The sequence below is a fragment of the Parasteatoda tepidariorum genome, chromosome 7 (genome assembly GCF_043381705.1).
Source record: "Parasteatoda tepidariorum isolate YZ-2023 chromosome 7, CAS_Ptep_4.0, whole genome shotgun sequence".
NCBI classification, from domain to species: domain Eukaryota; kingdom Metazoa; phylum Arthropoda; class Arachnida; order Araneae; family Theridiidae; genus Parasteatoda; species Parasteatoda tepidariorum.
In genome coordinates, this window is record NC_092210.1 from 64,956,301 (window position 1) to 64,971,754 (window position 15,454).

The following is a 15,454-nucleotide window of genomic DNA, read 5'->3' on the forward strand; positions in this document are numbered from 1 at the left end:
TAACTTCGTGTCCAAGGTAACTTATGCTACTTTGAAGAAATTTACATTTTTGTGGGTTCAATGTCAACCCATATTTTCGAAAACGCTCGAAAACTAGCCTTAACTTTCTTAACGAATCGTCTATAGTTTGAGACGGTATTATTACATCATCGATGTAAGCTGCGATGTTCTCAGACTGCAAGCCGGTTAATATTGTATCCGCGATTTCCTGAAAAATTTGTGGTGAGTTCTATTACTTCAACTATTGACGAACTTTGTGCTTGAATTTTGATTTTCCGAGAGAGTTTACCGCAGTGATTTACAGTTATGTTATTATTTACTTCATTTTGATATTTTACAATTAAGGTTTTGCCTCCTGAAAAAGATACCGACTGATCTTTAAAATTTATGGTACAATTAAATGATTTCAAAAAATCAAAACCTAATATGAAGTCGTAATCTCGACTGAGACTGCCCTGAGTTATCAAGACTTTGTGTCTTAAAGGTTTGTCTTCTATTGAGAATGATAACAATGTCGTTGAACTTATTTTTATCTCCTCGCCAGATAGCGTAGATATTTTCATGAATGGGTCAGACTGAGCTGTTTCGACATGTTTAGATGAAATTTGTTGCGATGCTTGATGGCTCATTAATGAAATGCTAGCTCCGCTATCTAATAATGCCTGAAAAGTTTTATTTCCTATTGTAATTGATATGATGGGTAATGAATTTTGAGAACTAGTGTTAAAATGTGTGACCCCTGTTACTGTTTGCACCCTATCCGCTTGATTAGGGAACTCGCGGGTTTTTAACGATTCCCTTATCGGTTTAAAGGTCCTCTACCCTTTGAAGTTGACATTGGCTGATCATTGTTTCGATTTCGACCCCTGATAGCATTTGATGGAAATTCGTTTGGTTGACGTGTGTTTTCTCGTACATTATGTCGAGTGTCAAATGAATCACGCCTGTTTACAAACGATCGATTGGCATTACGAGTATTTTGATAAATGCCCATAGGGGTTTTGTTTTCGAATCGTCTTAATGTAAAACATTGTGAGGAGAAATGATTTGTTTTTCCACAATGAATACAAGGTTTGCGATTAACAACATTATGATTTCTAAATTTATTATTGTTTTTCCTTTCTGGGGGGATTTGCGTTGAAAGTTTATTTACTTGGCTACTTAATGCACTTATCATTTCGTTGGATATTTGCATGTGTTTATCTAGAACTTGCGATATTTTAAGATCTAATGTACTTTCTCGGAAATTTGGTTTTGTTTCCATAGCATAATTATGAACACATTCGGTGTTAGTAAATTGCGAATTTATTTCATCTAAAAGGGCGTTTTCAACAGCCGCTTCGAAAGTAGTAGGATTTCTAGTTAAAGCTAAACGCTTAAGAGCTGGTTCTAAGCCTTCCAAGAATTTAGCGAGTTTAGTCTGATCAACTATAGGTTTAGCATCTGCTTTTGACGCGTTTTGTAAACCAAAATAGTTGATGGTTAAGTTTGACACTCTGGTTGAAAAACTTCGAACTGATTCACCAGGGTTCTGCTTACAGTTGGAAAATTGTTGATGTCTATGACTTAGCGTAGTTTTAGTTTCAAAATAATTCTTAAATTTTTTTGCTATTGATTCAAATTTTTTTTCGTTTATAAGTTCCGGATCTTCGATAAAGAATTGAAGTGCGGGCCCTTTGAGTTTAGACTTNAAGAAATTCAACAACAATCATTTTAGCAATGGGTAACCTGCCTTTCGGCACTCACAAGATTTACTTTCAATAAATTATTCCTACAGATAAATTTTAATTGCCGTTATTAAAACATTGTCTTTTTTATTTATTTGCAGTATTCATATGGTTGTAATAATATATGACAAAAAGCAATAATAATTAAGAATTTAACCAATAAGCAACTTATATTTTCAAAAACTAAAGTCATAAAAAAATTTAATTTTTATATTTAATACCTGAGTTAGAAAAAAATTAAAAGTAAGAATAGTTTTGATTACAATTTAATCGTGGTTGTTAGCATTAAAAATTAAACTATTCATATGATATCACTCACATCGTATGAAAACGAGTATTCATAATCGTCAATAATCGTGATCACAAAAAAACAGAATTTATTCAATTTAGAAATCATATGTTGGCGACAGTTTTTCCGAGTTGTACGAATTTTAATATCATGAAGTATTGCCAAAATATTTCAGTATTTCAAAAATGCGTTGCCAAATTTCTCCAATTTAACTAATTTATATTATTTTTGGGTTAGTCACCCTTTTCGTTACTCAAAAAATATTTATCGACATTAGTAAGTTAGTAGTAAGTTAAGTAGTAAATAGTACATTAATAGTAAGTTAGTTACAATTATCGTAATATTATCGCATTCGATAATGATATATTTTAATTATAATACCGTTTTTATCGTATTCCATAAGTATTACTATTGCTAATTATCGCGATATTATTAAGCTTTTCCGTATTATTGGTAGCCGTTGATGCATAAACCAGAATCTGACATTACATATACGCATTAATGCTCCCTATAACCAGCAATTAGCAAAAAAACATAATTTCCGATGACTAGTAAATGTAATAAACCAAATCATTGTAAAAGATGCAGTAAATCGATATAGTAATTAGAAACTCTTGTAATTGATTAATTGTAATCAAAAATAGTAATTGTAACTTACTAGCGATGACAATGAGTAAAAGCTGTATAATGAGTAAAAGCTATAAACAATACTAATTTGAAGGGATTTCATTATTATCGAATCTATAATTAATCAATACTATAAATAATTACTTATTTGATAAATAAGTCTAAACTGTATATCTAATATTTGCATTATTTCTATAAGAATAAATAAATTTCACTGGAAAACATTATGCAATTTTAACGATAAAATGTAAATCATTTTTTAAGTTAATATCATGTCGCATTGAAAGATTAGCACTGCTGCTCCTTTTTAACCGTAAATACTCTTTAACTAATCCCTCGATTTATAGACCTAAATCAGATTTACTTTTTAACTAATCATACGACTTAAATCATAGACATAAGTTATTTATAGTTTCTTTTTGATGTATATATATAGCACAATAAAGACAAAAAGGATTAAAAGAAAATTAAGAAAACTATATACTGCGCATAAGTTGCAAGTATATAGATCTCATTAAATAAGATAAAAATATTGAGACAACATGAGAAATCATAAAGATTAATATAAAAAAGAAGAAATACAAAATATTTTTAGAAAACAAAGATATTTTGTAAAAAATCATTTAAATAAAGCATTAAAAAGTCGGAAATCAAAATGATGAAAAGATATAGTCACATCATCAGCTTACACGATTATATCCGCTAAAAGGAGCGCTTTCTTATATTGTATCTATATAACCAAACAAAATACATCAATACAATAATGTGAGGATCATATTTTGTAATCTGATGATAATCTTATTACGAAAATATTTCAAAATCATTTTTGAAAGATTCCGGAACGCCTAAGTTCGTATAAATTTGCTACTCGCTTTATAGATTTCGTTTTGTGTCTTGCTCTGCATTTTCTATTTTTTGATTGATGTGCCTTATTTCGTACATATTTTTTGCTTAATATGTTCAATTTTTGTTTCAATTGTTTTTAGTGCTCCTTACACTTTTGTATTGATATATTTTAATTCGGGTATATTTATACAATATTAGAAAGCACTACTTTTTGCGGATATAATCATATGGGCTGATGAAGAGATTATATATTTTCATTATTTTGTTTTCCACTTTTTTAATATTTCTTTAAAATTATTTTTTTTAAATATTTTTTCTAAAAATATTTTATATTTCTTCAAATATTTTTATTTTTAAGGATGTTCACAGAAACATCATCAAGTGAATAACATCACCAATTCGGAAACATTGTCAGTTGTAGAAGTATTATTTTACATAGAAGTATTATAGTGAGTTGTGGAAGTATTATTTACATAGAAGTCTGTTGTATAAGTATTCTTTAACTTTATACGTTTACATAAACGTTTTCTTCTAACATTTCTGAATGTTTTATCTCTTCCATAGTATCACCTTCAGAAAGTGTTTTGTTGTTTCGTGAGCTTTGTGGTTTGTCGTAGACATTTAAATCTAAGAAATATATGAATAAAAATAGTGTTAATGTATTAAATAATAGAAAATTAATCTAACATAAATTTTCTTCAACATAGTATAAAATTTTTTTGTGCATGCATTGGCTTGATTTTTTTACAAGTATTTATATATTAATCAACTATTTTCAAAATAAAAATTACACTGTTTACTGTGTTATATGATTAAGAATGGGTCAACAATGGCAAAATTGAGATTTAAGTCTAAACTTATAGTTTTTTGTTCTAATTCATAAGAACTAAAATTAAATAATTAATAATATTTAAAATTGATATATGTATTTAATTATGGATGTAAAATGTAAGTACGCTAAAAGTAAAATTACAATTAAGTAAAAGATGTGTCTCATATTAGTTCATAAAAATATTTTATTCCTCTAAATACAATAAACAGAGAACGATATTAGATTTTACAGCTTTCCATCATTTCTTACTGAGTAAAATTATCCACACTTATTTAAGTCTTTATCAAAATTTTGCACTACAAACAAAAAGTGTTTATTGTTAACATAATTAGATGATTTAATGTTTCTTTCTTTTTACATTTTGAATAATTTGAATAATTTTTGATTTTGAATAATAATAGAATTTTGTATAATTTTACAAATAATATCCCAGTAAAATTCTAACAGTAAATTTAGTATAATATAATTTCGTACATTGTAAAAGCAACATTTTATTGCCACAAAATTTCACAAATTTCCCAGCCTGTCTAGCATTAGGCAATAGCTTTCAGCATTCTATATTAGTCCCCAAAGACTGACATAACGTACATTTTTCTCGCTATAATTCAAATTTTAACTAAAATAGTCATGCAAAATACGTTGTCATTTCTTACTATGCGGTTTTCTAAATTATATTTTAACTACATTTTTATGAGGGCATATTAGAAAGCAGATGATTCTTACAGTATACCAGTGCATGTTAGAATCCTACAGTAAATCTTATTCGCACTAATAAAATGCAATTTAGCTGTTATATGATATTTTTGAATTACTTTATAAGTTTTTAAATTCAATAGTAAAAAATATTCTGTACCTGAAATATCTTGATCGTAATTTATTTTTCCATACGCCATATTTTCAAAATAAGGACTTGAACCGCAGTGACTTAGATTGTTTGGGAACTTGAACTCAATATTTTCTAAAGACGTATCTAAAAAGAAATAAACTTTTAGTAAACAGAAAAAATTTATTTAAATGTCTAATGTGATAAAATAATGCAAAAATAACACTAATAAGCAAAATTTAAAAAGTTGCTTATATTTTAGTATCTAATACTTCTTCTAAGATAGTAAAAATGAGCTGATTCAAAATATGCAAACTATTTGCGGTTTCTTAGATATACTTCTTCAACCAATAATATTTCACTAAAGCCATTTACTGTACTCATAAACGTATAATTAACTGAGAAAACAGTAAGATTAAGTCATGTCACATTCATATTGTATAGAAATACAGTACAAGATACAGTACAAATAAAACCTGTTGCCAGTTGGTACCTGTTACCAAGTTTAATAAATCACCATTGGCGTCAATAGCAATATGACTATTTTCTTACGGTTTATATACACGAAAAAGGGCCATTTCACCATTAATTTAACATTTTAATATTTTTTTATTTCTATTTGTACCTCTTACCGAAATTAGTTCATTGAAATTCTCGAAAATATTTTTTTTACAATAGTTTTTGGCGAATGATGGTAATGTGAACAGTTTTTATGATAGTAATGCGGTACTTATTTCAAAAGCCGAAAAAAATCGTCAAACTATTATTGACGCTAGTAGTGCTTAGTTAAATGTGGCATTAAATACTTCTGGTATTGTCTTTATGAATACTGTAGTAATGACAACCTATTACACCAATTCGCACGTTGTAAGTACTCGTGTGCTACTAGATTCTTTACCCCCTCTGAAATGGAGAAGTACTCTAATTAAGAGATACGTCCCACACATTCATGGCACTTAATATACAACTATTATTTTTCTATTCTGGTACAGCCATAATTTTTATGTTCCGGTGTTGCTTCATTCTATTAGATTTACTATAATCTGGGTTTAGAAAAAAGATTAACCATACATAAAAATATGATATAAAAAATATGATATAAAAATATTATATAAAAAAATATGATTTTAAAAAATATGATATAAAATATAATATGAAAGGATGATTTAAAATGTGATATTCATAATTTTCCATAATTTTCCCATAATTTAATTGATAACTTAATTATAACTTTAAGTTTATTTCATTATTGTTGAATTTAAACTAATTAAGTTAACGGAAACATGTTTTGAAAACTTAAGTATCAACATAAGCAACGCGTGGTTTTACATACGTTTTAAAATACGAATTATGTTACATCATCATACGTGATAAAATTACTAACGTTGATTTTTCTTGTGATAGGAAAAGATTTATAGGAAACGTAAGATAAATAATTCATGACAATGACTTTTAAAACTAATTTGTGATTGTTTAGTACAGCAAGTTGGCAAATCGCCTTATTCCCTTTTTATAAAATATTTGTCAAATAATATTGAAAATTCCTCCTTTTGGATGTAGCGCACGAACCGGTGGTCAGATTGAGTTTCATAGGTAGAGGCAGTTGGTCTGCCGTATCTTTGAACGTATGTACGCAAAAGTCGCGGACCGGACTGTGTAGGGGTCAGGGAACTAACCTTGCATTAGAAAGGTTCTGGGATCGAATTCTGGGCACTGCATGGATGCTCTTTCATTCTCAGTACTATCTGTCTTTACTGTGAGAGCAACGTTGGTTTACTTAATACGGTGACTCTGACAGAGTGGCCAACAAATCTGCAATTCAGATGCCTGTATTGAAGGAAGGTCAATCTCCAGGTGGACATTGGAACTAATATATACACGAAAATTTGTTGTAGATTAGCTCAGAATTGGAGAATTGCATTAGGAACATACTGCCGTGCAACTCAACGTAACCGACAAAAAATTCGAATTTAAGATTTTTATGAATTTGGCATCTTTTTCTGATAAGTTTTTTATAGCAATAAAAAGTTTTTCAAAAATAAATTTTGTTCTATCAGTTTTTTGAAACTCTATTTTAACATTCATTAGCAATAGCATAGCACTTTTCCCGAAATCTGTCGTGAAGCACTTACGTTGTTTTTCCAATTGCTCAGCAGGACACATATTCATACACATAAAAATTATGCTTTATTTATCTACATATATATGTTAGATTAACATAAGTGAAAGTCACCAAATTAGCATTTTTAAAGTTACCTGAAACCACGTGTTTATTTTGTTTATAGTTATGTCTTCAAAGGGTAAAATGAAATACTCTAAAATCAACTGTAAATAAAATTAAAAAAATAAGGTTTTTGCTGAAAAGCAAAAATGATGGAGAAATAGTACGAATTTGTTTAAAAGAATCTTATAATCACCGTACTATTATTGACGCCAATGATGCTTAATTAATTTTGGTAATATATTTTAATTGAAAACTATTTATTGAACTATTTATTGAAGTCAACCGTAAATAATCGACAAACTAACGTTGACGCCAATATGATGTTTAATACATAATAATTATAGACTCTTATTAAAACCAAAAAAAAATTAGCCATTCACTAAAAAGCAATATTAATGACAAAATAATACTAAATCGTTAAACGAAAAAATAGATAGAGTATTATTGATGCTTAATTAATTCTAGTAATAGGTACTAATTGAAACAAAAAAAGGTAGGTACTGAAAAATGAAAATTTAGGTAAAAATAATACTGATTCATTTAGGAAAAAACGTAAGAAATCATCAAAGTATTATTGACGTCAACGATGATTAATTTTAAAACTAGACAGAGTACTAAAATTATCGTAATTGATCTAGTTTTAATAGGTACTAATATAGGTAAAAAGTAGATATTATATACTTGGTACCAATTAAAAGTGAAACAGTGCGCAGTTTGAATTTAGATACTACTGGCAGAAGTTTTTATGACCTTTTTGAAACGGACAAGAACAGCAGGAAACCGCTTTGTGATAAATTTTGAATATTATGAGTTAGCTGGGACAAAAGCAACGAGCCCAATTATTCTGAATGCAATTAATCTTTATACTCACGGGATAAATTACAGAAAACGTGATTTTTCTAAATCTAACAACGTAAGCCCACTATGAATGGCAAAATATAGCTTTAAATAGATTTTTTTTTAAATTATCTTAGATTTAATTAATGCGTTGGTATATTTAAATTAAATTTATATTGAACATAAATTAAATATATATCCAGTATGCCTTTCAGTTTTGGGCATAATTTTGTTGCGTTGTTCAATACAAAGTTATTGGTTATTTTCCTTTTCTTTTCATACCTTACGAAGAATGGGTCACAATAATCTTATAATGCTATTACTGTACTTTATCTTATATCTAAGAACATGAAATTTTCTTTTGCAGTTTTTTTTCTTTTACAGTTAATTTTATGCAAACAATATTTTTCAACAATTTTCTGCAATTTCAAATACTTAAGCATTTTTAAACTTCCGGATGGTCTTGGCATATACGAGATAATTGAAGCATAATTGTGTTTTTGAAACTTGCTAAAACCCTTACTTTTCTTACTTGCTGCATTTCCATTAGGTAAATTTGAGAGATTATCCTTATTGACATCAGGGATTTGATATAAGTTTTCACAACAGCTTTCGGCACACTCTCCATTCTCTTCATTTTGCCTCAGATTTGAACAATCAGATATTCCTATTTAGAAATTAAATTTTTATACGAACCCAATAACTCAATAATTACACAATAGCTCAACAATAACAGTATGTTAATCAAAATTCTAGATATTTATATTGGGCGGCAACTGTCAAACAATGCATTTAACTAGTACAACAATAGTGAGAATGTAGTAGTACGACATTATTTGCATCGCACTGTTACTGCAGAACATACTATTGGTGACGATTAAGGAAACGTACCTAAGGATGAACCGGAGACATATTCCTATTTAGAAATTAAATTTTTATGCAAACCCAACAACTCAATAATTACACAATAGCTCAAAAATAACAGTATGTTAATCAAAATTCTAGATATTTATATTGGGCAGCAACTGTTAAAAAATGCATTTAACTAGGACGACAATAGTGAGAATGTAGTAGTATTACATTATTTGCATCGCACTATAACTGCAGAACATACTATTGGCGACGATCAAGGAAACTTATCTAAGGATGATCCGGAGACATATCATCTCAATTTTGATCCTCTGTTTTGGTGGCCCGATGACCGGAGTGTGAAGCCAAGCTTACGATGAAACAGGACCGGTACCGAGCATCCTGTGTCCCTTCGCAGGCTGCCCAAAATGGTCACCGTCTCTTTCACAGACAGTAGCCAGTCATGCTTGATTTCGGGAATATATGGGGAATCGTGTCTTTACGATCAATTCAATGAGGGACTAACAGTGGAAATGTTTATTAGACATCTGTTTAACATGCTTTGGGCAAATTATGAGAAAATAATTGCATATAAAAATAATGTGGAATGTTATGTTGAATTCTTTACGTAATACATAAGGAATTGTTCGATCTATAACTCATTATATTGCTCATTAATTGTAAATAATTTAACCTAAACAATTTTAATGAAATAAAACTATCACAAGAATTAATTATTTAAAAAATTTTAAGAATTCAGTTTATATTACATGCTTAAACAGATCTTTAGACCTGATTGTTGTTTCCTAAAATTCTTTTCATAAATTTCTTTTTCCTACACTGATAAAAAAATTGGTCAAAAATACCAAAATATGGTAAAATTTACCTAGTTTCTTGCTCTATGGGAACACCAAAAAGCTCGGTAATTTCTGTCGAAGTGGTTTGGTCATAATTATGGTAATATTAATAATAAAATTTAAATTTATCATATGTGATAAAATTTGGTAATTGTGGTAACATTTGGTAATTTCATCATGATACCTTAGAGAATGGCATTAAAACCATTTATACAGTTAAATTTAATTTCAGTTCTCTATTTTTTATTAAATGTGTAGTAATAAAAACTATAATTTTGAAAATCAGAATTTCCGATAACCATACGGAATTTACCAAAATTATCAAATGCGTTATTTATGTAGCGTATATTTTGGTTTTATTAACCAAAATTATATTTTTTGAATGAATGTAATTACCATGCAGTACAATAGTTCGACCAGAATTTTTTTCCCGTATAAAAACAAGCCATAAAGGGGAAAATAACATTTTGCATTGCAGCTTGCTTATATCACTTTTATTATTTTCGAAGTAGGTATTATTCGAAGGGAGAAAATATGATGAAAATCAAAAAGGAACTGTTTTTGAGCAATATTTGCTATGAAGTTGAGAACAACTTGAAATATACATAAAATAATTTCCCTTTTACTAATAGACCCAGATGAAGTGAGATAATAACTGACTTTGCTACAGTTGATGCTGTTAGTTAATTATTACTAAAATTCAAATTTAAAATTCAATACAATCAAATTTTACCATCAATTTCGTTTACAAATAAACCAATGAACTTATTAAATAAGGAATACATGCTTTATTTATTTCATGTTACAATTAGTATTGAACAAAAAAAAACATTTTTTTGCAAAAAAGCTTTACTTATTTACACCGATGGACAACATCATTTATGATTACTTACCAGGACTTTGTCTAGAAAGCTGTTTTCTGGAAAAAAAAAGGAAAAATATAAATATAAAATTATAGAAGACATATTTCCTTAATTCAGTATAGAGATTCAGAATAGATCTCAAACGTATATCTACAATAATATCTACATTTTTAACAAAAGTCTAAATTAAAATAATTTTTTTTTCAAAAATAATTGTAGTAATACAAGAACTGTTATTATTATTATTTGGAATTTATTTAATGATAAATAGAGCAAAAAAAAAGTTCATATCTAGAATCTTGAACAAAAAATCCGTCAAAAACTCTGTGTTCTAGTAAAATTAAGTGCTCAGGTGCATCATTTTCTTAGAAAATTACTATCTAAATATTTATTTAAGAAACACTTCAACAAAATCTCTTAAATTAAGTAATAAAATCATGACGAGGTTTATAATTTTCAATCTCCATTGCACCACAGAAAAAAGACAAGAGAAAATGATTTTATCACTGAAAATGAATTTATCACTGAACGATAAATACAGAGCGAAAATAAAACAAGGAATCACCCGGAATAGTGTTTAATCTAATGATCGGATCTTCACTTGCTTGGGATTTAATCTTAATGGTTCGAAACTAGGGGTGATCTCAGAAATGCTAATTAGTACAAATAATATTTTAAGTTTCGGAATCTGACGTACGATTTTTTTCTGAATATTTTTTTCCGTCTAATGAACAGATCTTAAACTCGACACTTTTAATTAAGATTATTAATTGATAACTAAAGATAAGTGATAAGTGATTATTAAGTGATAATAAAGATAATGATTAAAGAAAGTTTAAGCTTTGGGCTTTGTCATGTCACGCTGCTTTTGTTAACTGATACAGCATTGCGACAGACTATGTCCGTCTCTTAAATTAGCGCAAAATCAACTCGAATAGAAATTTTCCTATCCTTGAAATTCACTGATTCATTTTTCACTCATTTTTTTAAAAAAACTAAACGATAAGCGTGTGGTTTTTCTACAGTCAAATGGTATTTAATAACTATCTTGCGAATTACTTAAACTCGAATCTTTTAATTGTGATTATAAAGTGATAATTAAAGGTTTAGTTTATGCTTTGAGCATTAGTGCAAATTTCACGTTGCTTTCGTTAACTGATACAGCATTATGAACAGACTATGTCCGTCTCTTAAATTAGCGCAAAATAAACTCGAATAGAAATTTTCCTGTCCTTGAAATTCACTGATTCATTTTTCACTCATTTTTAAAAAAAAAAAACTAAACGATAAGCGTGTGGTTTTTCTACAGCCAAATGGTATTTAATAATTATAGTAAGAATTACTTAAACTGGAAACTTTTAATTGAGATTATAATGTGATGATTAAAGAATTAATGACTAAAACATGTTTATACTTTGGGCTTTAGTGTAAATTTCACATTAATTTCGTTAACTGTTACAGCATTACGAACAGACTATGTCCGCCTCTTAAATTAGCGCAAAATCAATTAGAATAGAAATTTTCCTATCCTTGAAATTCACTGAAATTTTTGTGAATGGACTTGATCCAGTCATTGTCGATAGAGAAAAGTAGGCGATGCTTAAAAATACTAATTTTTTCTTTGGAAGTCTACCGCTTTTAGTTCGTTATCTGAAAGAGGGTGCGACATTGAATCTGTTAATAGTGAAAAACTAAATTAGAAATACAATAAAATACTTACAGTTGAATATTTTCAGATCTTTTTCTTTTTCTTTTACAAAGCAAACATCCAAGTATTATGAGTAACATGCTCAGAAAAAACCCTCCACATGAAATACTCAAAATATGAGCTAATCGATTATTGTCTTGGAAGAAACCTACATAAAGGAATTCCCATAATAATTCTTATGTAAATTTCAAATTTATATTTTAATTATGCTATTATAACATTAAATGTGCTGTATTTTTCAATAGTTCTGCTCCCAAATATAAGTTTACTGGAAAATATTAAAAATAACAGAAGGGCCAAAATGCAAATTTATGGCCAATTTACACCGAGCATTTTCACCACTGTAAATATCTAGTTTATACTTAGGAACCAATATAAGTGTTATATTTTTAACATTATTATTGGATAGTAGATTTATTGCACTATTACTAGCTAATATATACTACACGACTAATAGCTGAAAGTTTTCCTCATCCTATTTATTTATAAATAATTTTTGTGCTGTCATTGAATAGATTTCTTTTTATTTTGAAACAATTGATAAAAACTGGAATAGTTATAAGAGATAAAACACGTTCGATTGCGTAGCATCCTGTCCAATTATTTTTTTTTGCCATTCTATTTACCATTTCTATAAACTATAGACTTACCTTTCTCTGACGTTTAAAAAATGCTATGGTAAACTTTTAAAAATTAAATATTTCTTATAAATTTGATATTCGATTTTTCATAGCCTATATTCAATTTATTCACAAATTAAAAACGCTTTGACATTTAGTATTTAAAAGACCGAAAAGAATTGAAATCAGAAATTTATTTTAAATTTAAAAAATTAAATGAAAGCAACTTAAGAATAATTCTATTCTTTATTTATTAGAAAATAATGAATTAAAGTATGAAGTTGAAATATTCAATAGTTGAGATAAAAATCAAATGAAATGCTAGGAGGGCAACGATTATTCTTTCAAACGGTTTTCAAAAGAGCTTAACTTCATGAGGATTACATTACATTTTATTTTCTTAAAAAAAGGTTCATTTTAATTCAATCAGAAAAACCATTGGTTTTTTGGAGCCTTACTAAACTCTTGGTAAAAATGATAAGAATTCTAGTTGTCCAAATTTTCAAAAGTTCTTTTTTCACTGAGTTTTTTTTATGTTTCTGCATCTAACATGATGTGAGATTTCACTCATGCGATTTTTGGTTTTAATTGTATTAATAAATCATTGATGAACCGATTTACTTGGTAAATTCGTGGATCTTAATGTTCAACTCTACTGAATTCTATTTTTTATAAGTTTGAAGCAGTGGTTTGAAGCATAAGTTATAAGCAGTGAAACAAAATAGCCTTCTGAAGGACTTTATTAGCAAAATTTATCTGCTTTTCCAAGAAGAAGAGGAAACCTATGAAAACGTCTTAGTGGGAGCTGAATAACCCCTAATCCATTTACCACTTGCGATATCCTTCATCAGTTCCATAGTTTATGTAAGCTAACATTACATATTCTGCGCTCTCTTGTTTACGATAAATGATTTCTTTATGGGTCGGAATAATTATAAATTAGGTATTGAATTATGTATGAATGCAATAATGTATTGAAGTATTTTAGGATTATTTGTTAGAAAAATAAATAAATATAAAAGTCTTTTAATTCATTTTTGGACCAACTAGAAATAGACTTACCTTGAACAGGCGTTTCTATGCACCCTAATTGAGGATTACAGAGCTGAGCAGAGGAGCATTTGCATATTTTCTTGCAACTATTGCCATATAATCCTTCAGGGCAAGCTATAAATGAGTGAAAAATAAACTTTTAGTATAATTGATAGGCTGTTTTCATAAAAATAATAATCATTTTTCGTAGTAATAAGAAGGTAAGAATTCAAAATAAAAATAAGTTATAATTCCATAGGTATTTTATTATTCGTTTTTTAATATTTGAAAATCTAAAAATTCATGCAATAAATAACGATTGTTGCTTCTGATTGCAACTTTCGCAACAAGTTTATAAACAAAGTTTCAAATTAGTACAGCTTTTCCCGAATTTAAAACTTTTGTTCCTACCAAATAGAATAAATTAAGAGAGAAAAATGTTAAGACTTTAAAAAGTTAAAAATGTTAATAACTGAAACATTTATGTATTTTATTCTTCATTTAAGACATATGTAACTATAGAGTTGCATGCACAAAATAACGATAGTTGCTCTACGATTGTCTCTTTCTCAATAAATTTATAAACTGAACTTAAAATTATTATTGCTTTTCTCGAAATAATTTTTTTATTACTGCCAAGGAAAACAAATTAAATGTGTAAAAAATTTTTTTTTCAAATTACTGAACAAAGAAATTCGGACCATTTATTGTATTTTTGCACATATTTTAAAGTTCATTTTGTATTTTTCAGTCCTTTTTTCTAATTGTTGTAATTAAAACCTTTATAAAATGTTTCCAATATATATTAGAGTAACTTCCAAGCATACATGTTCACACTAATTTATTCTCAAAATTATTCCATTAGATTTACAAAATAAAAAGAAATGCATTTTATTCCTCTCAAAAAATGAGTTCAGAAGATACGAAGCGTAATAAAACAGGATTTATGAATTTTTATATTATATACTCAAAACTAAATGGCTTTAAATCATTTAACTATAGAATTCATAAGCAATGCTAAAGAAATATATTATTTAGAAATATGAAACTACTCCCCGAATTCCACAAAAAATAATTGGCAATCTTTTCTTTTAAACTTGAAATCTTGACTATACTAATAGTATTGACCTTATTTCATAAATGCCAAAATATTTTGTTTAAAAATACAAATTTGTTTCAATGTTTAATTAGTTTTGGTTATTAATAAAATTTTTTTTGATTAACTAAAGACTTAAAATGGTTACAATTTTCACAAAGAATAATAAATGTACACGTGTAAGTTTTCCTTAGTCTTTCTTTTTCATTTTTTCTTCATTAAGT

General features: G+C 27.8%; 1 protein-coding gene and 1 long non-coding RNA gene across 4 annotated transcripts in view; one reads left to right on the forward strand and one right to left on the reverse strand.

The window, feature by feature from the left end:
* The window catches only part of LOC139426048 (uncharacterized), a 35,056-nt gene that overhangs the window by 15,599 nt on the left and 4,003 nt on the right, over nt 1-15,454 (forward strand). The window lies entirely within an intron of this gene.
* The window catches only part of LOC107455093 (multiple epidermal growth factor-like domains protein 11), a 55,044-nt gene continuing 42,792 nt past the window's right edge, over nt 3,203-15,454 (reverse strand). For 2 of the 3 annotated variants that reach the window (XM_043051243.2, XM_043051245.2), the window contains exons 15-20: nt 14,165-14,269; nt 12,495-12,630; nt 10,805-10,830; nt 8,729-8,872; nt 5,175-5,291; nt 3,203-4,116 (exon numbers count right to left, since the gene is read on the reverse strand). In XM_043051243.2, the coding sequence (XP_042907177.1) occupies nt 3,995-4,116; nt 5,175-5,291; nt 8,729-8,872; nt 10,805-10,830; nt 12,495-12,630; nt 14,165-14,269 (650 nt within the window). In that variant the 3' untranslated portion in view covers nt 3,203-3,994. The remainder of the gene's footprint in view (nt 4,117-5,174; nt 5,292-8,728; nt 8,873-10,804; nt 10,831-12,494; nt 12,631-14,164; nt 14,270-15,454) is intronic. The other variant, XM_043051244.2, reaches the window with a different exon arrangement.